At 40.0% G+C, this 25,896-nt stretch overlaps 1 protein-coding gene across 10 annotated transcripts in view; it reads left to right on the top strand.

Moving 5' to 3' along the window:
• UBE2F (ubiquitin conjugating enzyme E2 F (putative)) overlaps window positions 1-25,896 on the top strand; it is a 358,305-nt gene that overhangs the window by 316,194 nt on the left and 16,215 nt on the right. For 5 of the 10 annotated variants that reach the window (XM_061458733.1, XM_061458661.1, XM_061458654.1 and 2 more), the window contains 3 exons: window positions 11,662-11,694; window positions 14,019-14,081; window positions 19,893-20,556. In XM_061458733.1, coding sequence (XP_061314717.1) covers window positions 11,662-11,694; window positions 14,019-14,081; window positions 19,893-20,132 — 336 coding nt within the window. In that variant the 3' untranslated portion in view covers window positions 20,133-20,556. Of the gene's footprint in view, window positions 1-11,661; window positions 11,695-14,018; window positions 14,082-19,892; window positions 20,557-25,896 lie in introns of those variants that run through there. The other 5 variants (XM_061458674.1, XM_061458695.1, XM_061458684.1 and 2 more) reach the window with 3 other exon arrangements.

The following is a 25,896-nucleotide window of genomic DNA, read 5'->3' as shown; positions in this document are numbered from 1 at the left end:
CCAATACTGCAGCTGGACAAGAGTGTACATGTATTTTTTTCTGCCTTCCTAGCTTTGTTCACTGTATCTTTCTGATAGAGATTAAAGTACTGCTGCACCTTTAGACTGTGGGTGGGAATAGCTGTTGATGTTACGTGTACTTAACTTCCTGTCCTCACTGATGATGGAAGATGTGATTAATCTTCACTTCCATTTTATTCTTTCATCAGTTTGCTAATTGCGCATGATTAATTTTGTACATGAAACATCCTGGAATCTGAGCTACCACTTTGACCTTCAAAAAATCAGAGGGGAAAACTTCCACAACCCCAAACAAAAGAACCTGGGAACTTAGTCTGTGGGTATTGAAATAAAACATTCAAAAGAGAAGAGGAGATAATACCTTTATAAAGAAAACAAATGGAATCCAACATCCCCCTTGGATTTTTTCTTTACCCATGGGCATTGAAGCACCACAACTGCAAGCTCAGATTTTATAGCTTTAAGAAAAAACACCCCAAATTGCAAAGTTTTAATTTCTTTTTTGTCTTGAGAGTCTCCATTTTAAAGAAATGTACTGTTTCAGTAAGTGTTCTCCCGCTTGTCAAGTTGTCACTTCATGTGACTTGAAGTGTCATCAAAAAAAGTAAGTACAACACGTTGCTCCTAACTTCCAAATTGTGCCTGTGTAGGAAAGCCGTAATTAACACTGTGTCTCTAGTACAAAAGAAGCTTAAACCCAAAAGAGCACAAATAGCCATTGGGGATGTTGGTGAGCTGCAAGCACTATTCTGCAAATAGTGTTTTTTCTGGGGATACAAATTGTAATTAGATGGTAACTGGCGTCTGAGGTGGTCTGTTTTTTGTTGAAGACGTTCTTCATCCATTCCAAGTGTGCTCTTTGAAAGGACTTTTAAATATGGGAAAGGTGAGTCTCAGTCAGAGACAGGGCTCCTGATGGCCAGTCCATCAGGTGCTGTTCCAGATATTTGGCTGGTTGCCACCAGCTTCATGCATACATTCCTGTTGTTTTGAAGCTTGATTAGTCTCCAAGATTCCAGGCTACGTGTGCTGCTGAGATGGAAAATATGGTATTGTGCTGGCTTATCAACAGTATGGTCATGCAGTCAAGTTTCTTGTCAGTGTGCATTAATAACTGTAGTAGGTGGCAAACAAAAGCCTTGAGATGTGATTCAGGTTACTTTTCTCTCTTAACACGCTGCTTGCACCCAGTACTCCAGCCTCCCTGAAACCTTTGTTTCCATCACTTATTGAACACCATGCTTTGGAGAACCTGCTTATCTCCACAAGTGGATTACAGTGTGAATTTGCACCGAAGCACTATGGATAGTATCCGGTCTTAGCCAGTGATGGACTTGAAAGTCAGTATTTCATATTCAACTCATAAATAATATGAAGGCAACCTGGTTTTCTGAAGGAATAGTACCCAAAATTGCCCAGTAAAACACTCTAAACCACTGCTGAAATGCTTAATTTGAAATTGGGGGTGTCCTTGTAGTCTGTGACAAATTGGCAGGCATTACTTATGGCAGCTATTCTGAGTGCTTTAATAAAATCATTCAAATAGATAACACAAAAGCTTAAAGCCATTGTGCACAAACCAGCTCTGCTCTATGCTATTGCATGCATTCATGCTAGGTGTTTCACCTTTTAAAAAGCTAATGTTTGAGAAGTTCTGTATTGTCTCATCTTCTGTATCCATATTCTACGCAGCAGAGATCTTACCTGGAAAATAAACTGCTGTGACCTTTTTGCCACTTTATTTAATATCAAATGGGTAGAAAATTGAAGAGGCTTTTAAATTATGCCTTTTAACTTTCTGAAATAAAAATTAAAATCTTGTAAATACTCTGTAAAAATTATCTGTTAAATTTTTTTTTAACAGTATAGAGAATTCTTAAGGGGTAGGGAAAAAAAGCTAATTCAGTTTTGCTTTCTAGCATTTTGTTGGACTCGGTGTCATCTCATCCATGATTGCATTCTCTTTAAGTTACTAAGTGTTGGATGTTACCTTTTTTTTCCACTTCTTCCTGCTGCTGAACACATTTCTATGGGCCACTGTGAAAAGCAGCCTGTGTACTAGAGAAGGCAGTAAAGAATGTGTTCTCTCTGAATTCCTGTTAGATAGAATTTCATCAGGTTATGAAGAAAGTTGGGCTTTAATCCTGAAACAGATTATTGGTAGGTTAATGTTTTTAAACAATCTATATAGAATTCTTTAATTTATGTGATTATGAACATTTTCTCTGTAGAAATACTCCAGGATCCTAAATGCTTAGGTATTTTCTGGTAGCACTTTGTTCCACAGGTTATGTAAAAACCGGTGCAATGCTTTCTAACTGAACTTTGTGTAATCTTTTACTCATAGTTAGCTATGAGTTAGCAACAGGAGCTTATTTACCTTTCGATCTCCGTCTTAACGTTCTGCATCATTTTATTGCATATTTCTTTCCCTTCTAAAACAGTATGCATAAAGCTGAAGACTGTTGAAGTTATCTGTGGCCACTGCTTAGGCTGTCTGAACTTGCTTTTCTACTACTTTTAGCTTTGATGGTCAAAATTGAAGTTCTCCAGGCAGAAAGCAAACAGATGGATTTAATTCCATTCTGTTATCAGATTTTTATCACTGGAGATACCAGCTTTTAAGTACCTAGTGTGAAATAGCTCTGTTGCTGTTGCTCTGATTCTCTGCTTCTTCCCCCTCAATAATTCCAATTGCAAACTCAAAAGTACTTCAGTAGCTCCTGTTAGTCCTCAGCATGCATGTCCTTGTACCTTATTTGGCATGAGTATCATCTGACTGGGTAAGAGAGGCCTCCTTAGTATTCATCAGCTTCCTCTCAAATGCTTGTTTGCACTTTGCTATAAAATTCTCTTCGGCGATTGATCTTAAAAAATAAAGGCAGAAGAGAGTCTGTGTATTGTGATTGCCTAATTGGTTCTAAAAGTCAAACTGTCTCTTCTGCAATTGCGTCTAACAAACTACAACTGGAAATCAGTCAGTGACTGATTTCTGAACCATAAAAACAATCAAAAAAAAAAGCACATTTGTGCAGCCCTGCTGGCTGGCTCTGGAGGGCTGAGCATAGCAATGTTAAAACCAGTAATATAAAAAGGTATGATAAATGTTCACAAGGAGTATTTGGTCTTTTTTTTTTTTTGTAACCCTGTTCTGATAGAGCTGCAGTTGGTCTCGGTTGCTTAGAGATCTATTTTCTGTAGGATTTTCGTGTTTACTGCTAAGGTGTATATGTATTTCAGTTCTTCACTGAGCTATTTTAAAGGGCTGGCTTTTATCATTTTTGTGTTACTGCTGTCAGGAGAGGCAGGGGCAGGAATGGCAAAAATCAAGATAGTCTTAAAACTTACGGCTATGCAGAAAGCTATTTATATCCACCTATAGGAAAACAATTTTTTGTTAGGAATTCCCTTCCCATAGCTTCAGATACTAGGTTAAGAAATACCTGTGCTATTAGATTATCTAATCTAAAAATAATTCTCATTTACAATAAACTATTGCTATTTGGATTTTACCCATAAGAGGCTTATATTTAGTTAGTATTTAATACTATTTGAGAAAATATGCCCTGTTTGCTGTTGTCTTCAGGGAGTTAAATTACTTTCTTTGTAATCATGCAAGTGTCAAACTGTAGTCTCTTGGAGAAATAAATCAGAGGGTCCAGACTTAATTTTTGCAGTTACCTTTATCTCAGTGTTTAAGCATAAACCTGAGTAGCTTTAAAAGCTTCAGTATAAGCACAAAATTTTCATCCATCATCTTAATGAATGCTTGATGTCTGTTGTCAAAACTATATGTAATTAGTGCAGAGGAGTATTTCAAACAATAACTGTCACTGTCTTGAGGATGAAGGGGAAAAGTAAATCTGTATATTCTGAGTCATTCTCATTAATTCTACTGCTGATACTTTTTTTCCTCATCCAGCATTATGGTAACATTGTTCTGCTATTGATTTATTTAAATTCCATTTTGGAATGGGTCTTTTATTGTATGTAGAAATGTCAAAGCATGAGCTTGTAAAAGCTGCCTTGCTGAATGGATTATGTTTGTCTCCCATACTAGTAAAATGAGAATGAGAAAGTCATTGAAAGTGCAAAGCTGAAGGCTTCATGGCCGTGGCAAAGAGCACAAATGCCAGTTAATACAACACAGGAGATGTTACTGGGAAGCAAAGCATAGCTAGCAGGGAGTTTCTTGATCTTACATGAATTTTACAGCCATATCCTGGGATCTTCTTTGTCATGATCACTAAGTGTGAAACTGAGCCCCTGAGAAATGGTGTGTGTGATCTCAAGGGGGAGATGGACTCTATGTCTTTTGCCAGAATGTAAGTAGTACTTAAGGGTGTATTAGGAGTTCCCAGGGGTTCAAAGCCTTCTTTTTGGTACGGTTTGGAGGGTGGTGTTCTCTTTGTTGGTCCACATCTCTATGTCCCTGTCTGGTGCTGGACCCCACATGATATGCATTTGCAGCAGGACAGCTGGCCTGATATTATCCAGCAGTTTAGTTCTCACACAGCACAACTGTTCTGATCCCATGGACTGTGGGGATAGGCAGAGATCCTGCTTCAAAATAGCATTGACACTCTGAACCCAACCAGAGCCTGGCCTTGGGGAAGTTCTCACCCATGAGGGCTGGGCCACCCATTGTGGCTCTGATCAGCACCAGGCACTAGGTGAGTTGAGCCCCAAACAAGTGGTGAGGGAGATGTAGTTGTTGCAGTCAGCTGGGTTTCTGAATGTCCTCAATCACAATTTAAATAGGTATTTTAGGTGTTGCAAGAGGCACAGCTTTACTACAAGGTACATTTTGATGGTTCAAGCCTCCTTCTGTAAAGGAAGTCATCTAAAAAGTGCAGTGCAAAAGACATATATTTCTTTGATGCCTTTGCTCTCTAAAGTGCTTAAAAATGTCCACTGTCACTGCCTTAATTCCTTTGCTGTTCTTCTCCACCTCTATAAATTGAATAAGCAGCAGACAAAACCACCTTCAGATGCAGTATGTAAGCCACCGAATGCAGTCTTCCATGTGGATGTGACAGTATTCTGGTTTTGTTAAAATAAGCTTCAGGAAAATTTTCTGCAAGGATATATTGTGTTGTATTTTGATTTTATAAATTAGCTTTATGGAGTAGGGAATAAATCTCTTCTTACAAAACTGATAAATGCCCAGGCTGATGAAGGTACTTAAACCAATGTATTGTCATGACCTCTGCTTCATAAAAGGTTTACAAACACCTTTTTTTTTTCTTTTGAATAGCTTCTAACAAATCTTTGTTTTAAATACAGTAGCTGTTATTACTAACATGATTTTAAAGAGTGACTCAGCAGAACAGTGTGGTGGCTAATTAAACCCTGCTTCTTTTCCCCAAATTGTTGATTTCTTGAATGCGCAGTTTGTGCCAGTTTTAATCAGTTCAGTAGACTGGTCTCCAGGGGGCGATGCTTTAGTGTTACCAGTGCTAGAGTATAGTTCATTAAGAAGCTGTCACAGAATTGCCCAGGGAACAATTTGTAAACGATTATCTCCTTGCTCTGAAGTAACCTTGGGGACAAATGTCAAGGAGTCAGTGACAAAAGTAAAGGATTTTAGACAACTGCTCCTGCATACTTGGCAATTCACAACTGTCTTGATCTCTGGGAGAGGAACAGACTGGAATTGTTCCTGGTTTCTTCCCGCTAGTATATTTGAGCATGGAAGAAAACGTTTTCCAGCCTTCCTCCTTTTTTGTGTTTGCTAACTGGAGCAGTTCATGCCGTTTAAATTGCCCAAATGCCTTTAAGTAAGCTACTGTTGTGTTTGGGTGGAAAGCATGAGCAGGAATTGCAGGCACATGAGAATTGAGATGGCCTTTGTAGTTGATTCAAAAAAGCTGATCTCTTCATCATCTTACTCCAGATGGAAATGGTGTTTTACCTGCTACAGGAATTTTGCAGGATACTGGAGCAGTGTTACATGCAAGATTGGAGAGGAACGGGAGAGGAAATGTGAAAGAGCATTTTAACTGGTAGAAGCCTGTTTAGGAGGGAAGCAGGTTTTTTGTAAGCTCAAAACTGCCTACTGTTTCAGGCATGTAAACATAGTGGGGTTTTTAACCCCTTGGGCCAGCGATAAGTTTTGTGTGGTCAGTTACACTGTAGTGGTTACAGGCAGGCAGTTAGTCATAGAATGATTTGGATTCAAAGTGTCTTCCACAGCTCATCTAGTGCAACCCCCTACAATGAGCAGGGACATCTTCAACTAGGTCAGGTTGCCCAGAACCACATCCAGCCTGGCCTTGAATGTCTCCAGGGATGGGGAATCCACCACCTCTCTTGGCAACCTGTGCCAGTGTTTTACCATCCTCATTGTAAAGAATTTTTATCTCGCATCCAGTCTGAATCTCCCCTCTTTTAGTTTAAAACCATCATCCCTCATCCTGTTGCATCAGGCCCTGATGAAAAGTCTCTCCCCATCTTTCTTATAGGCCCTTTTAAGAACTGAAAGGCTGCAACAAGGTCTCCCTGGAGTATTCTCTTCTCCAGGCTGACCAACCCCAACTCTTAAGCCTGTCTCCATAGCAGAGATGCTCCAGCCCTCTGAACATTTCTGTGGCCCTTCTCGGGACCCTCTCCAACAGGTCCATGTCTTTCCTGTACTGAGGACTCCAGAGCTGGATGCAGGATGGCAGGGGAGGTCTCACCAGAGCAGAGAGGCAGAATCGCCTCCATTGACCTGCTGGCCATGCTCCTTTGCATGCAGCCCAAGGCAGGATTAGCCTTGTGGGCTGCAAGCACACATAGTCAAAGAGGGAAGTTTGAGATGGTGATGGAGGGCTGTGGAGGAGACAGAAAGAGAAGCCCAGCAGAGCCAGGGGAAGGTGGGGCTGGGTGGGATGAAGGGTGCTTAATTTTCTGGGCTGCAGTGAATACAGAAAGAAGCTGGGCTTGTTTGTAGAAGACAGCAGAAGAAGGTGAATGGAAATGGAAAACCATCTTGAGCTGGGGCAGCAGAGAGCTGCCCAGGGAGACAGCCATGCACTTTCAGCATGCTGAGTTTTTGTGTGTAATTTCAAGCCCTTTGTACATCACAGTTTGGAAAAGTTTGGCACTTGTTTCATTGCAGCTACTGCTTCAGTGTGTAAAAAAAACAAACAAACAAACCACCCCCCCACCCCCCCAAAAAAAAATCAACCACAAGCCCCCAAATTAAAACCAACAAAAATCACCACTTGCTTCAACCATCTGCTTGTATAAGTGACTGCTGCTCTTTTCATTGATCTGAATGCGTTAAATTATATATGAAAATGGTTTAGCAGTGAGCTTTAATCAGTCTATTAGATCAGAAATTCTCCTTGGGTCTATAAAGAAGTTTCTTTGATTGGAGTTTCATTAGTTGCTTTTTGTCTGACTTGTTCGGTGTCTAAATTAATGTATTAAATATACTTTGCCTGCTAAAGAGAAATTTTAATTTACAAACATTGCCAAGCACAGCTCACCACTTGTCTGCGTCATGGTTTCAATGGCATGGCTTTTGAGAAGTGGTTGTGAGAACTGCCACTTGCAGAGATTTGGTGACTGTCTGAATTAGGGACTCTGACAACTGCAGTGCTTCGAGATACCCCAACCTCAGGAGAGGCCACTTCAGAAGCTGTAATTGGGATTTTGACTGAACTGTAAATATTGCCTCGGTGGCAGTTTTGGGTGGGGTTTTTTTTTTCCTCATTTGGCCATAAATAAATCTGTGGGCAGGGGTTTAATGCAGCTTTTCACTCCAGTGCAACACATAACTACTCAAGAATGAAACAAGGCGATTATAAAGGGTTATTTATAACAGCCTGTTGGTGATCTGACTTGCTTGTGTTGAATTCCCCGTGCTTGAGCTCCAAATGGTGGCTGTGCCATGGACCAGGGTGTGTTTCCTTCTTTATACCCTCTTCCACTTGCCCACTATGGTTTTAACCAGGTACTGTTCTGCTTGGGAACATTGTCTCATTAGCTCAGTTATCGTAGTTGAATCCTCTGAATTAACATAGTAGATGTGAATGAAACACACTTGCATACCCAAGACCCGCAGTTCACTCACAAAGGTATCCAATCCTGTGGGTGATGTCTGTGCTGATGCGAAGCCTCCAGGAGACCAAGACCTGCCTGGGCACAACTGGAGCAGAAACCAGATGTGGCAGTTTGGGGAATTCCACAGCCTTTTCTGCAGGGTCCATCCTGAGCAGACCATGCTGTGCTGCTTTGTTATAAACCACACAGGAGTTCCTCAGTTTTGCTCCGAGGTTACTCCTCAGTACTTGTGCTCTAGAAGTTTGATGTTAAGCATGTAGAAGAAAGTAGGCAAAACAAAGCATAGTAAAGGAAGCAGCCTCATCAAGTATTTGGCCTAGGAACAGACAGATCACTATGTCTGGTTCTCCTTTTGAAGTACATTCTCTCATTGAAGTGGAGCAGCATAAAGGTGTGTATCAGTAACATTTGAAGGCAACATATGCCCTGCTCCTGTGTGTGCAGATAACCTTTAAACTTCTACTTAGGGTTAACTTCCTGTTTTCAGAGTGTTTAAGCCAGAAGTTCAGTAAATGTTGCTAAGGATGATGCTTTATTCCATTAAAAGAACACAGAAGTTTTTGAACTGTTATATCTAACAAGGGTCTTTGGTGGCCTGCAAATCCTTTTAGTTTGCCAAGGAAATGCAAAGCAAGCATTGACGCAAGGCTTATCTGCATACAGCAAGCAGCTCTGCTGAAGTCAGTAACTCAAAGTGATTGTTTTTGCAATGCACCGGTGTCAAGTTTTTCAGATATGAAATACTTGCTTCACTCTTGTTCATCTGTTCCATCCCACTTCCCTTTCTTAATATCCTAGATTTAAATCCAGGCTAGCCTCAAACTCATTGCAAAAAGTATTGCCCTCTGGTAGTAATTTAGCATAATTTTTTATAGAGCCATGCAAGAGTATAAAATGAATCCAACAAATCATAAAACCCGAATAGGTGGAAACATCAGAAACAGTATTAAGAATCTCACGCATACGTTATTCAATAATGATAGTTCTTTTATGCTTTTTAGTGTCTTGAATGACTGGAAATGTACAGCGCTGAAAACTCACAGCTTTACAGAGGTTTCCGTTGGAGTTTTTTTGTGGTGTTGGTTTTGGGTGGTTTTTGGGGATGTCGTGGTACACCCAAAGCCAGCCTCAGTGAATCAAGTGTCCCAAAGTTGTAAAACCAGGGTTCAGCAAATACCAGTTTTGAAAGGATTTAGGTAAACTTCAAAAGCGGGTATTTAAGGAATGGGAAAATAACCTACATTTTTAGTTTGTGTTGTAACACTTGTGTATGGCTCAGCACTGCCTGTATTGGAGCAGAAGCTGTTTTGTCTGGATTGACAATCCCCAACTATTGTGACTCTGGAAGACTGGAGCTTCAGGACTGTTCAGTGTAAAGAAAAGCTGAGCTCTTCAGGGCTTCAGAATCAGTGTGGCTGGGTTGCTTTTCTGTTTGTTTCTTTTTAGCTCTGCTGATAAGTGGTTGAAGAGTTGTGAACAGTTTGCAGCCCTGTTTTGGTATTCAGGCAGGACTTACAAATGGACAGACCCTAGCGTGCAAGCGTGAGCTCCTTGTATCTCTTCAGGATGTTTTTTAATGCTCAGTATTGTAATTCTGTATCATACTCTCCAGTTAGAGTGTGCTGTCATGTGGTGTAAATGAAAGGTGATCCTTAAAAAGTTAATTGATTCCTGAAGAGTTTATTCAAGTGGAAGAAAGCAAATTATCATGCTTTAGTGCCCCGTTATCAAAGGTTGTGAGAAATACTCAGTGGGTTAAAATTAGGCACAAGAAATTCTTAACACCCCCAAGACATTCCCTCTGCTTCCCTGGAGGACAATACAGCCTTTGAAAGCAGCAGTGGAAGGGGCAGAGCATCCACTGGAGCAGAGTGGCTGGCTGGAGACAGAGGTAATCTCAGCCATCCCTGGTTACACACCCTGCATCAGTCAGTTCTCAGGCTGCATCCATGCCAGGGGCAGTATCCATGGGGAACCGGAGCAGACCCTGGGAGCAGTGACTCCATAGCAGCCTGTGCTGTGTTATGCATCCTCACAAACCTGAATACCGGAGAGTGAAGTGAAAGCTGAGACCTTCATGCCTGTTCCTACTCTTTAGGCTTTCCACGCCACTGAAATTCTCCTTTAATCACTGATTGTGGCTTTTTTTTTTCCCTGGCACAGCTCTACTGTACAAATAATTTATCCCCAGAATTGCTTAATACAGGTTTCCTTAATGCCAAGTTTTGCTGACCTCTGTCAGTTTCTGTGACCGTAATTTTAGTTGAACAAGCACAGAACTTAAACTTTTGCTTTCATCTCCTACTTGAAATATCCCAACCATGCCAGGTCAGATGGGGCTTTGAGCTACTTGGTCTAGTGGAAGATGTCCCTGCCCATGGCAGGGGGTTGGAACTGGAAGAGCTTTAAGGTCCCTTCCAACCCAAACCATTCTATGATTCTATATCATGTCTTTTTCATTAGGATGTAATTGGATAGTGGCCTTAAATCATACGGATTTCTGTGGTCCACCACTCTTAAGTAGGGAGCCCTGAATGGGAAATGAGCTGAAATATGCTTGTTTATTGAAATCCTTTGCTGTGGTGAGGAAGGTTTTTACTTTGAGTCTTTATTTTCATTGTAAAAGGTACATTTTAGCCATGAATCAATTGCATGCAGTGTTTGTCCCACTAGTGGAAATTGGTCAGTGTAAATTTCATGATCAGGCAATCGAGTGCCAGCAGACCTTACGGGCAGGAGGTGAGGTGCTGATCTTATTTGTCTGGTAGGTGGGAGCTCCAGACAAAACCCAGACTTCAGTGGGATGTTGGAGTAGATTAGCTTGGTTATGTTGCTATTAAAGAAAATAATCTTTTCTCCAGGTAGAAAAACTTATCCTCAGAATGATCCTTTTAGATCTCTTTCTGTAATATTTGGATCTTGTGCATTTTCTTAGCCTTTGAAGGTTGTAAATGGAGGATGTGGACCATGAGGCCAGTGGTAGTAGAACCTCTAAATAAGCTGTGTTTGACACAATTTGGAGGCAGATTACCCTGAAGCTTCCTTTTTTTGGGGAATTGCAAACCCTCTTTATTCAGCTGTGTTTAAATAAATGCTTGAAGGCAGTAAAATGATTTGAGACATATGCTTATGTAAGAACAACATTTCTCCATACTCACACTATGCCTGAATCTCTTTTCTCTGATATTTTGACACAGTTTCAAATACTTGTCTAACACCATCTCAATTTCTGAATTTTAAGAATGGATTGCTGAATTAAGTTTTATGCCCACCCTTTGCTGTTTTCAGTTGGTGCCATATACTAAGGTATTATTCTTCTCCTTGAGCAGAGAAGCAACAAGTATAAGGCTCCAATACATACAGAAAGAACTGAACTTTTATGTGAGTATGTTTTATGGGCGCTTCTAAATATGGAGCATCCATGAAATGTGAAAGCTTTTCCAGTATTTTGACTTAAATTAGTAAAGCATTACCCTTAATCTACATTTGATTTCCAGTAATTTCATGGGTTATTAGAAAAATAAAGTATGTGTATGTGATCAAAATACCTGACATGCATGCCTAACTGACTGTGCTTTTCCTTTGCAGGATGTTGTCTGGGGGTTAAACTCGTTATTTACTGTAAGTAAATGACTATTTTTTCATATCCACTTTCCTTTTCCCTGTCTGGTTTGGTTTCAGCATCACCCAATATGAACCCTGTCTGTTCCTTCTGAAACTGAAGGTTGTTATTTCCTTTGGCTTCAGTGGGTGTTGTGCAAGTATGAAATCAGTTTGTGCTTTTGTTTGTGTAACTGCAGGACTCCTACAGATCAGCTGAAATGCTAGGTTTTTTGGTACATCATTTTTACTTTTGGTTACAAATCTATTATGGGATATTTTGGTATCATGGGATCTTCTATGGTTTGAAATTCCTCCACTGCTTTTCAGGAAATAGAAAATCATATTGCTCTGAGAAGGAACTGTGTTGGTGTTATGGGTTTTTTTTTAATTATATTTAGGAATTAATGACTGCCCTGCAGTCTCATTCCTATTCTGAACACTTATATTCTTTGTTAAAGGCCTCAGGACCCACTTGCAGAATTTGCTAAGTCTTTACTGTACAGAAGCTGCATTTTAGGGAGTTCAGGATTACGGTCACCTTCCACAGCCATTGCAGTTGGGTAGGAAGGTCAGGAAGAAGCAAAGAAGAGCACTAACTTGGTTGCTGCTCCACGCCATACAGAGGAAGCTGTGAAAAGCTTTGGATGAGGAGCATCACTGCGGGCTTCACTAACCACAGCCTGGTTTCAGAGAAGGGAATTCCTTCAACTACTCCCTGCAGGAGGAGGGGTGCAGAGAAGTGGCTGTGCTTCCAGCATGCTCTCAGGATCATGATGCGTTTCTAAGGCCTCTAGCACAGCCCAAGCCAGTGGCTGGCTACAGTCTGCTCAGCTTTCGTGGAATCCAAAGGCTTGATTTGTTTCAGCAACTTCTTTAGGAAATTCATTTAGAGGTTTGGAGAGCTTTTGCGTTTTCAACAAAGAGTAATTGCATTTCACAGTTAGTCTCTCACTGCATGCTGATTAGCTGGAAGAAAGCAAAATTCACTGGAGGTACAGTGATATGTCTGCGGAGGCAAAACTGCATGTAAGAATAATCCATTGGGCAAATAGTTACAGGGTTTGATAGTCACGCATCCCAGGCCATGGGGATTTTTCATGACAGGTGAGAGCTGTGCTACCGAGCTTGCCTCTTGGATTTCCTTCACACCCAGCTTCTGCTAAAATAGTAGGCTTTGAAAAGCTGGCACTGCATCGTACTGGCCTTGCAGATTCTTTTGGGTTTTTCCTGAAGAAAGCCAGTGAAAATGAAGTGGATTGGTGTCCAGCTTTGAGTGAAATGGGAAATTTGCTACTTGAAAATAAGTCAGAGAGTGGCACGCACTTTTCACATGTGTGAAACAACGGCATTTCACTGTTGTCACTAACCTTCAACTGGGGAAAATTATCTGGGCTGCAGGCAGAATAGAGGGTTGTGATTCGGTGTTATTTGTAACATACTAGATGATCTTTAAGGTCCCTTCCAACCCAAACCATTCTATGATTGCTATCAGCATCTTGGTCTCCACTGTTATTAACCCTATACTCATTCCAAAAATACAGAGATTAAACGGGTAGACCTGAGATTTATCTTGACTGTTTCTGCTCCCTGCCCCGACATGTCCTTAGCTCTTTGGCTGTTTGCAGTCCATTTCCCCTGGGCCCTGTTTTTCCCATGGCGTAAAATCTTTCCTGTTGGTCAGACTCCAGGTTATGTAGCTTCTTCTCAGTGTGGATGAAATTGCTTTGCTATGCAAATGGCATTAAGAAAAAAGGTGTTCACTTATGAGGGTGATGAGACACTGGCACAGGTTGTGTTCAAGGCCAGGTTGGACGGAGCTTGGAGCACCCTGCTCTAGTGGAAGGTGTCCCTGACTTTGGCAGGGGGTTGGAACTGGGTGAGCTTTAAGGTGCCTTCGAACTCAAAGTGTTCCATCATTCTATGAAACTCTTCCTGCTTTATCACCACGCTGTTTGCAGGGATTTTTTTAATGGTTTACTTTACCTTGAACTAAAGTCAACAGGAATTCTGCCTCCTGAAACTTTGAATGTTCCTTCAAAATTCAGTTTAAAACTGTCTCAGTTTTCAAGCAGACGTGCATCACTGCCAAAGAAGTGTCACAGGACTGTGTGCCACCAGATGGGGTCAAATGCCCTGCTACTGTTGTCCTTTCATTAACTTTGGTTTGCAATCATCACTTATTTGCATTTACCTTTAATAGCGCTACCAATCAAGGTAGTGAGAAAATATGGTGCTCTACTCACTGGTCTTACTTTCATTCATTATCTTGTTCATTAGGGCTTTGGATTCCTTGTATGATGCAGCGAGTGGGAACCCTATAATGTTCTCTGTTCCTTTGCCAGGATCTTCTGAATTTTGACGATCCTTTGAATATTGAGGCTGCAGAGCATCACTTGCGTGACAAGGTGAGTCAGTGGTTTATTTAAAGCATGTTGTTCCTAATCCAATACACATACATGGTTCCCAGTCAGTCCTTTTAAAGTATAGGAGCTGGTACTTCAGGCAGTCGAGTGACTCACTGTATCAGCCACCAGTTAGTCAAACAAAATGTGCTTTCTCTGGGAAAGTAAATTCAATGCAGTAGTGTTAGTCACCATATGCTGGACTAGTTGACCATAATGTAGTCATATCCCCAAAACATGATCTTTTCCACCTTGTTTCTGAGATTTTCCACAAAGTTGTACGTGTTCTGTACAGCAAATGATAGTGAATTGGTTTGGTGCAGTTAGTGAGTAGCCTTTACCTTTTAAGGTCTGTAAAAGGATCTCATCCTTCTCTGTCTCTTTCAAATATATTTTTTTTTCTTCACAGCTTTTGCATGTTTTTATTAACCTAGGAGAAGTCTGGGCTCTTTCAACAGATGAGAACTTTATTTTCTTTTCACTGATCTTCTTTGTTCTGTGTGTGTTATGGAAAAACAAAACATGGTTAGTGGTCTGATAAACATCTGTGAGATGTACTGACATCTCCCCTCTATGGATCTCTGAAGCTATGTCATGTCACGTTATATACATACATACCCCAAGCACATAAAAATTACACTTGGTATATTCAAGATGTTTTGTTTAATTAAACCCTTTTGATACATTTGTTGAAGTTAGCCTTAAAGATTGAAGAAAGCTTTCAGGTAACTGTTGATTTGAAGAGTTCATTGTGAGTCAGGCAGTGCACCTAATTTGTCTCATTTTTTTCAAGAGGAATTATTGGGATTGAAAGTTCATCTTTTCAACTGTGCTTTGTTTAATGAGTTCTTGTAGCTATTCTGGTACTTATCTGTGTTTTGCAGAGCTGGGATGAGACCATAGGCCCAAGTTGGGAAAACTCTTCCTCTGGAAGAGGAGGGGTTTTATGGTTTTATTACATCATTTTGGCAAAGAGTGTCAGGAGGCCTGACTAGGCATGAAACACTGAAAATAGTCACAAAGGGAATACAGCCCAAGAAATAAAACCAGTGTAGTGAAGGTATCAGGCTGAATAACTTTGTTGGCATTGTTAAACTGATTTATTCCCTAATACTCTGCCAGGGGAATTGGGGAGTGACACACCTACACCCCTATTGCTGAGTGTCAAATTTGGCACTTGATTTCTTCTAACTGCTGGAAGGAAAGCACTTTGTCTAGTGTCTGGGGAAGATTTTGGTAAGGAGAGATGCTCCCATGTACTAGTACAGTTCTGTGTCAAATGTGTTGATGTGACAGACAAGCCTTACCAGTGCATTGAGGAAATCGATAGACCTCAGAGCAGCCAGACAGTGATGTTCTCTTCTCAGGGAGTGATGAAATGCTGAGAACTCGCTATCTGGCATGTGTCAGCCTCATTCAGAAATGGGAAGTTGTGGAAATCTGCTGGAAGGATGTTACCTGCTTTTTATAAACACACCTCTCTCAAAAATGGAGAAGTGAGCACTCAAAATACCTACTGCTATACTAATAGCATGGGACTTTGGGATTAGTGAAGAAGTGAAATTGAGTAGGTTTTTTGACAGTCTTCTAGATTAAAAATAGCTTTGGAACATACATTTTTTATTTAGTAAACTCTTAAGTAATCTCACAGGCACCTGTAAAATTCATATTCAGCTATGTTATCTGTTTTTAGACTATATCTGAATTTAGGTATTCAGTGGATAGTGACAGACCAGGTAGTGCTGGATTTCCATAGCCTATCTTACAGCGACATCAAGACAAAACTAATGATGTCTGTCTGGAGAGAATAAATGATGCAAGGGAGAGAACTGGCTGCTTTTACAGTCGCCTTCAAAGGGCACAGTTGCAGTTTGTTTTTGTCTCTCTCGGGCATAGATATCCTGTAGTGTATAGGCATATTGTCGTGAAGCCAAACTGCTTTGGTCCTGTCTTAGGAAAATACTTGAAATACAGTGAATATGGGAATGCTGATTTTTCCCTGAGACATTTTTACATGCATAATACAAATAGTGTATATGTAATATATATGCCTGTATGCACAACCTTTATACAAACAGATGTGTAAATGTGTCTATATATAAATAGTTTTGTACACAAACTGACAGATACTGTAAGAGAACACCTTTGGTCATTTGACAGCATGGGAGTGTATGGCTTGTAACAGCTGAAATAGATGTACCTTGAGCTGTCTTCTATGGGTCTGGAGAAGATGACTCAGGATTTCACTGATGTTAGTTCAGATTTGAAATCCTGGGATCCCTTTGCTGACATTCCAGGCTTAAATGTGGCAGCCTGAGAGGTTAAACAGCTCATCTGAAGTCTGCCTCTGATTATTGAAAATGCAAAGCAGGAGTTTGTGCAGTCCCACAGGTTGGTGTTAAGTCATCAGAAATGACTGCTGCCTTGCACATGCTGGGAGAAGTCACACAGGTATCAAATCCCCCTCACTGGCTCTTGAAAAACGTATGTGCTATGAATGTGTTACGGATCAGGCTAGAAGGGACATTTATGATCTTTTCCTGCATAACGCACTTCTTTGTTTTTGCATTAAATCTATGGTTTATCCCTGAGCACATAGTTGTAGCTTTTGGGAAAGCAGCCCTGTTCTAAGATGTTAAAGTAAGACACAATTAAGAGCTCAAGTTGTTCAGTTAATTGCTTTAAAAAAACTGTTTCTCGTTTCTTATCTGAGATCTAAGTTAGTGCAGCTTCAGCTTCCAACCCTTGGGGCCTGCTTCTGTCAGTTAGTGAACTTCTTCCCTTTCAGCTTCCTTCAGCCAGTGACAATCAACTCCCTTCTACATGAATTATTTTTTAATACATATGTTAAGGCAGCTTTAAAATACATGTTGTTAAGGCAGAGTTTGTAGCTATACAGCTCTTTCACGTTGCAAGGTATCAGTATCTTTTTGTTGCTGACCATTTGTACAACAGATTTGGGCAGAGTCATCGACATCCATTTTCACAAGTGCTAGGCAAAGAGACTACCTCAGTATTCACCTGGTGTGTATTCTCTTGCACAGACTTTTCATCTTCTCAGGGAAACTTGTCTGTCAGTATTCAGTGCATGGAAACACTTCCTTTGTGTCACTGTAAAAGAGGAGGATTGATGGCATGCTGAGAGGAATGTTTTTCCCCTTGTGAAAATATGGCATGTCTTCTTTCGTGGCTCTGAAGTGCCAAAACTGAGAAATCTCATCGGAATAACTGTGTGTTTACCAAGGATCCAGCATGTTGCTTCCAACAGGCACTCCAGGTGCCCATACTCCTGATTTATGCCTGCATTGTTATATTTCCCAATTGTCTGTTTGGTTTTAAAGAACGTGCAGCATCACAGCCCTGTGTAAAACGGAGTCTTGGTTTTGCCTTTTGTCCGCTAGCTATTGTCTGCTGCCATCAGCGAAGGGACTTATAATTGTTTCCCTAGCTTTTCCATGGCTAGATCAGTAGTAAAGCTTGTAGCTGTTATTTTGATACCTTAATGATGAATTATTTTCCATAGGTTTGTGTGTCGGTTTGGTTCTGGTCCAGGTTTTAGGAAGCAGCATGGGTTTTAACTCTAGCTGAATTTTAGCATCTCTGGTTGTCACTGATGATATTTCTAGTCCATTGACTTCATGTAGCTTTATACACTGTTATGATGTTTGTAGACATTGTGGTTTTATTCTGAGGAAGGGGGGATCATACATTTGTAAGAATTTTAAGGGGAAAATTCAGGAGAGTTGGAATTTATGTATGACATACTGCAGTTAAACATTATTCTAGACAATTCATTATGTGCTTATGGCTGTTATTTTTATGGTCTCTAGTTTTTAATAGATCATCATTATAGTTGTGGTTTCTAGTCCTGCTCAAATCATGTCATTCTGATTCCTTACCAGAGTAATGCTAGCACATGAGCAAAATTCCTCCAAAAGACACTGAGAGCAGCATTGCCAGCCTCATTTCACCTGGGATAATGCTGTATTTTCATGAACTGCACCCTCCGATAAATCACACAGTGCCAACACCGGCAATATACAAAGCCAGAAGCTGTTGGGAAAGAGAGGTTGTTTGGGCAAACTTCTGCTTGTGTCACTTCCATGCTGTTGTGACAGCTGATGAATCTCTTTTCCTTTTTTGCCCTCTTTTTACTTGAGAAAATACATCATTGGTTGGCTTTTGCTATTTTAATTTATTAAAGGCTTCTCTTGGTGATAAAATTTTTAATTCAGGTTTGTTTCTGTGGAGGTGGATTTATAATGTTCATGGTGTTATGGAGTCTGAAGCCGCATCTTCCCCTTGGGATTTTAAGTGCGCTATATAGCCTTAGTTCCTTAGGAAACTAAGCTTAAAGAAAAGTCTCTCTTCTCAATTGCTTGCAGTCTTTGGAGGTTGTTCTAATGAGTCTTCTAGGATGAACATTTTCCTTGAATTACTTTAGGACTGCTGCCTTTACAAGTGAAAGCACTAATTTAATTCCTTTAGAAATCCATTGATAATTGAGAACAGTTGCTGACTACGTATTTCACAGAAGAGCTTTTATAACCTTTCATAAGTGTATGTAGGTTTTTTTCAATCCTGAAATAACAAACTATTCAGAATTTTTATAGAATAATCTTAATTTCTCAAACCCTTTCTTGGGCAACTGGTCAAGCCAGCAGCAACTGATAAAATGCCAGTGCATGGGCCAGATTCTGAAGGGGACATTAAGGTATCTTCTGAAAACAGGTAAATCATTGGAGGAAAGTTGTCAGTAATAGCCTGTAAGTAACCATCATAAGTAAGAAACAAATACAGGCATGTCTATAGAAGATCTTTAGACATCTGTATGGAAATACAGAAAGTTGAATTCTCCCCCCCATGAGATTGTCTCTCTGCATCAACAGCTGTCCTTGCCCAGTATAGCTTCCTTAGTTCTGGAGCCACCAAGAATCACCAAAAACTTGGAAGTGTAAAACTTCTTTTTCACCAAGAGTGATTTCATCCTCACTGGGGTTTTCGCTTCTGATTGTTTGGGTTTTTTAAGAAACAGGAACTACAAAGTCTGACTTCCGAAGCACATTCTCAAAGTGGAAAGGGGTTACTGTTCTTGAGTCTCACCTCAGGTTTTATCAGATGCTTTAAATCAATCTGCCACACAGACTGGGAATGTGTGCTTTCTTTCCAGGCTACCCTGTGGGGTGCTAAATTCAGAAGCTTGCAGATTTGGGACCTTTCATCTCTGCTGAAGTTTAGAGTCTAACTGATAATGCCTTCAGAGAGTTACAAAGTCCCAGAGCTCACTGCCTGTGTATCATTTCAAATTCAATCCTTCTAAAAGACTGTTCCAAAATAATGTCATGGCCAGCTGTGCTTTTATCCTCCTGGGTTTTTACTTCTGTGCTCATACATAGTAAGGGCGTAATCACATTAAGATTTAAGTGCCTTGAAAATCCATTTTTCTGTGTAGCTGAAGAAATGCATTTGAAACTAAATAGTGTGTTCAGATTTGGGTTCTTCTTGGTCTATTGTCAGTGATCCCTTTGAAGCTAGTTTTCTTCTATTAATGTAATTCCATATATCAGAAGACTAGTCTCAATTGTTATTTGAGGCATCTGAATAAAAAGCATGATACCAATGCTAGCATGTTACAGGTAAGCAGTAACACAAAATGAAATTAAAATTAAAAAGTTTTGGAAAAAGTATTCATTATCTGTATTTCTTCCTCAGCTCTTCTGGTTTAAAGTAATTTGTTTAACTGATCTTACAGTAACTTCTTTGTTCCTCTGTCATACCTGCTCTTTTTTTTTGGTTGCCATTTTTATATCAAAGGCATTTGATTATACATTTGAGGACTTAGGTTCTGCAGTGATTCTTCCTGTTCAGAAGAGATCAGGTCTTTCACCTTGCCATTTCTCCAGAACCATCCCAAATTTCACAGAAACAGAAAGAGCAGCTGGCAGTGGCATCTTCAATGCAGATCAACACCTTTGCTTATTGAACCAACTGAGTAATATGAACTACTGGCCTTCACATAAGACACCAGCCAACATCTGTGCTGGAAAGGAATGAAGCATCTTTTTCTTCACCTCCAAACTGCTTAGACTCTTTTTTTTTTTTTTTAATTCTTTGGCTTTATGTAAAACTCAAGGGCAGAGTGGCTTAATCCTTTGAGATTTAGGCTGCGGAGCCCAAGAGCAGAGGTATCGTGACTGTTGTGGGGAGTACATCGTTTATTGCATTAACTTGTCTTGATCAAAGCATTTGGGTTGGTTCACCTCTTCATAAATGGAGAATGAATAACCTGCAAGAACATTTCTTCCAGCTTTGAATTAATTGGGTTTGTGTGGCTGGAAGCAAAAGCTTTCCTGTGGATGTTCTTCACTGGGTTTTCTTCCTGTTAGATTTAATTGTTAGCAGTTAAATATCTTGAAGTAAGTTTGTCTGAGAATTACAAAGATTATCCACTGGTCTATAGTGACTGTTGATGAATTTGGGTACAAAACAGTTTGTTTGGGTAGTACATTTTAGTATAAAACATTTGTAGTATATAAAATATAAGAAATTAAATTCCGTGGTTCACATGCATCTTCTCGCTCTGCATTTCAGAGGAAATATTATTTGTGATAAAAAGCACTAGAAATAGCTCTAAAGAAGCATTTTATTTTCAGATAATTTTGAATTATGTTAAATAACTGTATTCCTTTGATGGGTAGTGTTCCTTGAAGAAACTGAAAACAGCTGAAATGGCTTGATTTTGCAAAATAATCAAAAGCATACTGGTTGATCAAAACTCAGATACCAGCACTGTATTACCCAAGTTTATATGGGTATATAAAATTCTATCCAAATGCTTGTTTCTTTATTGGATTGGATCTGGACAATGCACTCCAAAAGTGCATTTGCAAAATGACAGAATGTTTTTTCTAATGCCTTCCTCAAGGAATTTTTTAATTAAAATAATGCTCATTTAGTTCATTAATGCATTATGTTTAGCCCAGTTCTCTTTGTCAGACTTTCTACCCTTGCCAGCAGTTCCCCATTAGAGCCATAAACTTTGTTAGACTCTTCCGGCTTCCCAAATGTATCCCTGTGAAATTTCGTGTGTCAACAGTGCTAATGATATTTGAAGAATTCTGATCATCACTGTTTTCATTTTTTACACTCAAGATTCCTAAAGTTGAGTGATAGCTCAAAGCAGCTGGAAAAGTTACCTTAGAACAGAAATATGAAGACGTTTACTTGAAGCTTATTTCAGGTGGTGTTTAAAAAATATTAATGTTAAGGTGTTTAAGCTGGTGCTAGAGGAGCAACCATGCAGGGATCACTTGTGCTAGATGCTCCTAAGTGTTTAGGATCAGTTTCTCAGCTGCACCGTGCCTGTTTAACTTCAGGGCACATGGTGGAGAGAAGTGAGGAGCACCTAAAAGTGCCTTTCATTGTCACATTGCACAGTACAGGGGGAGAACCTTTGCTTTGCCAGTTTTGGAAGGTGGCCCTGAGGCTTCATGTCTGAGGGAGGAGAAGAGATGCTCCTTTGAGTCAGCTTCCCCAGAGCTGGCAGTACTCTTCCCCTACCACAGCAACAGGGAGAGTTGTCATGGGGAAGCAGTAGATGTAGCTAGACATCACGGCTCTCCTTTCTGTTTGGCGTGGGTGGCTCTTCAGTTCCTTTCACCGGATTTTACTGAAGAGCCTTCTGACTAAATTGTCTCTTATACGTTGTTGTGATAACCTTGTCAGTTCTGTTCATAGAAATGCTTTTGATGGTGGAAATTTTTGAGTTTGCAGCTTGGCTAAAGAGGTGGTTGTGTTTCTCAGCTCTTCTGTTCTGTGTTGCAGTCACTGCTTTTTCACTAAGTGTTTCATGCACACATGGTCCAGATGAAGCCGACTAGGTGTTGTGAAAACATCTGGCTGGATGTTTAGAGTAAAGCATTTGCCATGACCCTGTGTCCAACCTGGAAATAATCACTACAGCATGCATGTGTGCAAGAGGAGGGCTCTGTGAGTTCAGAGTCCACAACTATTGCCTCTTTTAGTGCTGCACAGGCTTTTCCCTACTTGTGGGGTATTTAAAAGGTCATTGTGGTTTTGTGATCCTTCCCTCCTCCTAGCTTTACAAACTTACCTAATGCAGGTCAGAATACATTAGAGTCCATCTTTGAAGATGTGACTGTCTTGTCTTTCACTTAGTTGGATGCCAGCCTCTGTCCTGTACTCCCACGCTGGAAACATTCAACTGTTAGGTGCTTTGAAGTTTTACTAAATTATTATCAAGGGTTTAAAAAATGGGCACATTGTCATTTTCAGAGTTTGTTCCCTAAGTCCTGGCCAATAACATAATGGCATAACAAACTGAAAGCTGAAAATGTTTTAATAATAAGCCCCTGCTTTCATCTGTCAAGCCAACCAAGTGGAGAATGTAGATGATCGTAGGATTATTTGACAGCTATTGGGGAAGCATCTTTATCAATTATTGGCAGAGCAGAAGACTCAAATTGGCATTTAACACTTCATGGTAGCTTGGAAAACACAAGTAAGCCATACTGCGCATCTAAATGTGCAAGTTTCTCCTTCAATTAAATAAGGATTGAGACCAAACAGTTTTTCGGGCTGTGTCTTTAGTTTTGCATAGCAGCTGTTCCACAAACCAGCATTAGCTAACTGTCCTTCCGTGTCAGCATGGGCCATGAAAATGTATTAACTACTCCTGCAAGACCCAGGGGCGTAATGAATACAGATTAGCTGCCATTCGTTCCTTTCTCCTGTACACAAGAACAAAGGCTGATCACAGTATGGAGAGGGATCGCAAGCTGTTGGGGACATGCTGGGTTAACATCCCCTAATATAATCTTGCATAAATGAATGGAGACAAAACCAAAATGTAGCTTTGCTGTTGGTGGAAGGATGTAATAGAATATCCAACTCTATTGTGATGGGGGTAGCCTGGTGTTTTGCTAATTGTGCAGAGAGTTAGGAGTTGCAGCATGTCACATTAGCAGCCTGTTTTCTGCTGCATTCTTGTCAATACCATCAAATTCATGACTGACAGCTCTGCTGCTTGCTTGAAGTTCTGCCTTCATCCCTTTTGCTTTTTAATTTATTGTGACAGAGTAGTTTTCTACTCTAATTTTGTGCTTACAGATACTTAAACCCAATAGATTGGGCAATTGCAACAACAGAAGCAACTTGTGATGGTGCTGCTGGTCAAAAGGACCTGATGGGGTGCAGTGAAATCTGTAAGGACAAGATACCTCACAATTGCTGCCACTGTGGGTAGCTGGGTTCCTTGCATTACTGCAGTCTGACACTGCTGGGGTATTAGCATATCACTCATCTAAAAATAAGTCCTTTATAGTTTCCAAAGTACTTACAGTGCTTGTTGTAGAAAACAACAGCTGCTTTTGATTCTTTAGTAGCATTGAACACATGAACCCATGAGCTGGAATCCCTCTTGAAAAGTAAATAGGAATTATATTTAATAGGAGGAAGAAGCAGTAAACCAGGTTTGGGCATCTTTTAAATATTCAGTTTATTTCATATCATCTGAAAATCCACAGATGTCTGTCTGCAAAGCTTAAGTAGGTAGATAACCCTGAAAGAGTAACAGACAAATATGATCCTCTGGCTTAAGACTCTTATTTGCTTCATCAGGAATGAAAATTAATGTTTCAACACTACCAGTCTGTTTTTTTCTCCATTGGCTACATTCAAGCCAAGCTTTTGACCTTGTCTTGATTTACCTCATAATAATTAGTAATAATTGTAAGAGATTTCATTTTGATATCTTTAATAATAAACTGAAGAAGCGAATTTAAAGAAAAATGGGGTTTTCTACTTTCATAATCATGAAGCTGGTTAACACTGGTTTACAGTAGAATTTGTAGATATGTTTTATACTTATTTTTGTGTGTATAGAATAGGGTCTGATGTCTGCAAACTTAGTTTGATCTTCCAGCAGTGCAATTTTGAGCGTAGTTTCTTGTAGGTAGGACTTAAAGTTACACAAATTACAAGAGCCCTGAAGCAGAAGAGAAGAAGTTATGGTAAGAAGACACAGTTACCTCCTCTCTCTGCCGAGGTAGCAAAGGCGATAAATACTCAGGTATTCCCAGCTTACTCTAAGTCAGTTTGAGTCAATTAACTCAGTTAAATTTGATATCTAATGCCTAGGTCTTACTGAAGTCATTTCATGAGAGAAAACAAAGCACACTGATGGAGAGCTTATCAGGAGTTTTGCTACTTTGCTGGTGGAAATGTAGTGATAAGAGAGGGAAACAATTCACCCCGGGCAGGACCATAAAGCAGTGGGGGTGTGGCCATTCCTCTGGATCCTCTTACTCCTGGATTAATTCTCTGGTATTTAAATTGCATTCTGTTTCTTATCCTTTCCTTAATTTTTACTTGAATGTTTCTCAGTCTGGCTGTTATGTTGCTACACAGACAACCTTTCTCACCTATTTTATCTCTGCTCTGACAAGTTCAGTTTTGAAGGAGTAAAGACAGACTCCTTTCTGTACTGTGCTGCCCTTCTTACTTGTAGGTGCCAAAGGTTCCAGTTATGCACAAAACCTAAAATGCACAAAGAAAGAAGCAACCAGTTTTATGATCTAAGCCTGACATTCCACTTTTTTTATCTGCCTGCAAAATAAATCCTTTTTTTCTGCTTCTCAGAACTGAGATTGAACTGTGGTTTCAGTCAGCACAGCACTGCACTGCACTGACTGGAGTGACAGCTGAGACTCTTGTCTTAGGGGGTTTCTCTCTTATATCTTCATTAGATGCATGAGAAACTTCAACCTTAGAATCAAGACCATGTTTGTGATAAAAAGAATAGAGAATGTTTGGCAAGGAAATCAGTGAGTCTTAAGACTGAGCTCCTAACAGTAGCTCTCGTGTCTGACTTGGTTCAGATAGCCATTCATCCTTGAGGAGCCCCTCTTGGGCACTGCTTAGAAGACACAAAGCAGCCTTACCTGGGTTTTGAAACCATTCTTCTTGTTCTGCTGAGAGGAGAGTTGATCTTAATGGCTTGGCCTTCACACCATTCACTCACCCTTACAATGAGTGAGGGTGATATGATTATATCATCCATGATATAATTACTGCATTCTACAGGCAGTCCCAGCTATAATTCCTTGGCTGAAAGGAAATTCAGGTGTGTGACTGAAGTCTGTGACCATCTTCTTAAAAATAAAAATGAAGGCTGCAATCAGGAGGATTATTTCCTACACAAGGCAGTACAGATAGCTACTGAAATAGGTGAAAAGGAAGGGAAAGTTTTTGCCTTGATCATTACAAGCAATCAGTGGAACATAATGTAAATTATTATAGGTGGGGAGAGATGCAGAGTTGCAGGGCACTTGAGATTTAAAGTAATTTTTTGATTAAAGTTTCCTGGACTGTAGAACTGTAATTGAGTAGGGAAAGGAGAGTAATCCATCCATATATTATAAGCTAAACAGTCTGGTCTTGAACATACTGAAATATGAGAGAATAATAATTAGGTGTAGAACAAAAGAGTATCTGTGCAGCTGAGAGTAAAGGAATTAACTGCATTGACAAGCCTGACACTTTCAGGCTTTTTCAAGACTAAAAATTATACTTTTAACAAAATGTTCCTATGTTTGGTGTGTCACTGTGGTGTGAACAGATGTGTCAACCTCTGCCACTCATTTTTGAAGGATTTCTGCTTTCTGTCCCTTTTATTACTCTGATAAAAGTTGGATATTGGTTTTGGTCTGCCAGTCTAATAATCTTGTACCAGCAGCAGAGTAATTTGAAGAAATACAGAATTATGAATACTGATTAAATTGAGTAAGGAGACACTGGA

Source organism: Pezoporus flaviventris, unplaced genomic scaffold, assembly GCF_033815535.1.
Source record: "Pezoporus flaviventris isolate CSIRO_AGI_PZ_B2104156 unplaced genomic scaffold, CSIRO_AGI_Pfla_v1 ptg000001l, whole genome shotgun sequence".
Taxonomy (NCBI): Eukaryota; Metazoa; Chordata; class Aves; order Psittaciformes; family Psittacidae; genus Pezoporus; species Pezoporus flaviventris.
This window is presented reverse-complemented; position numbering and strand designations above follow the sequence as displayed.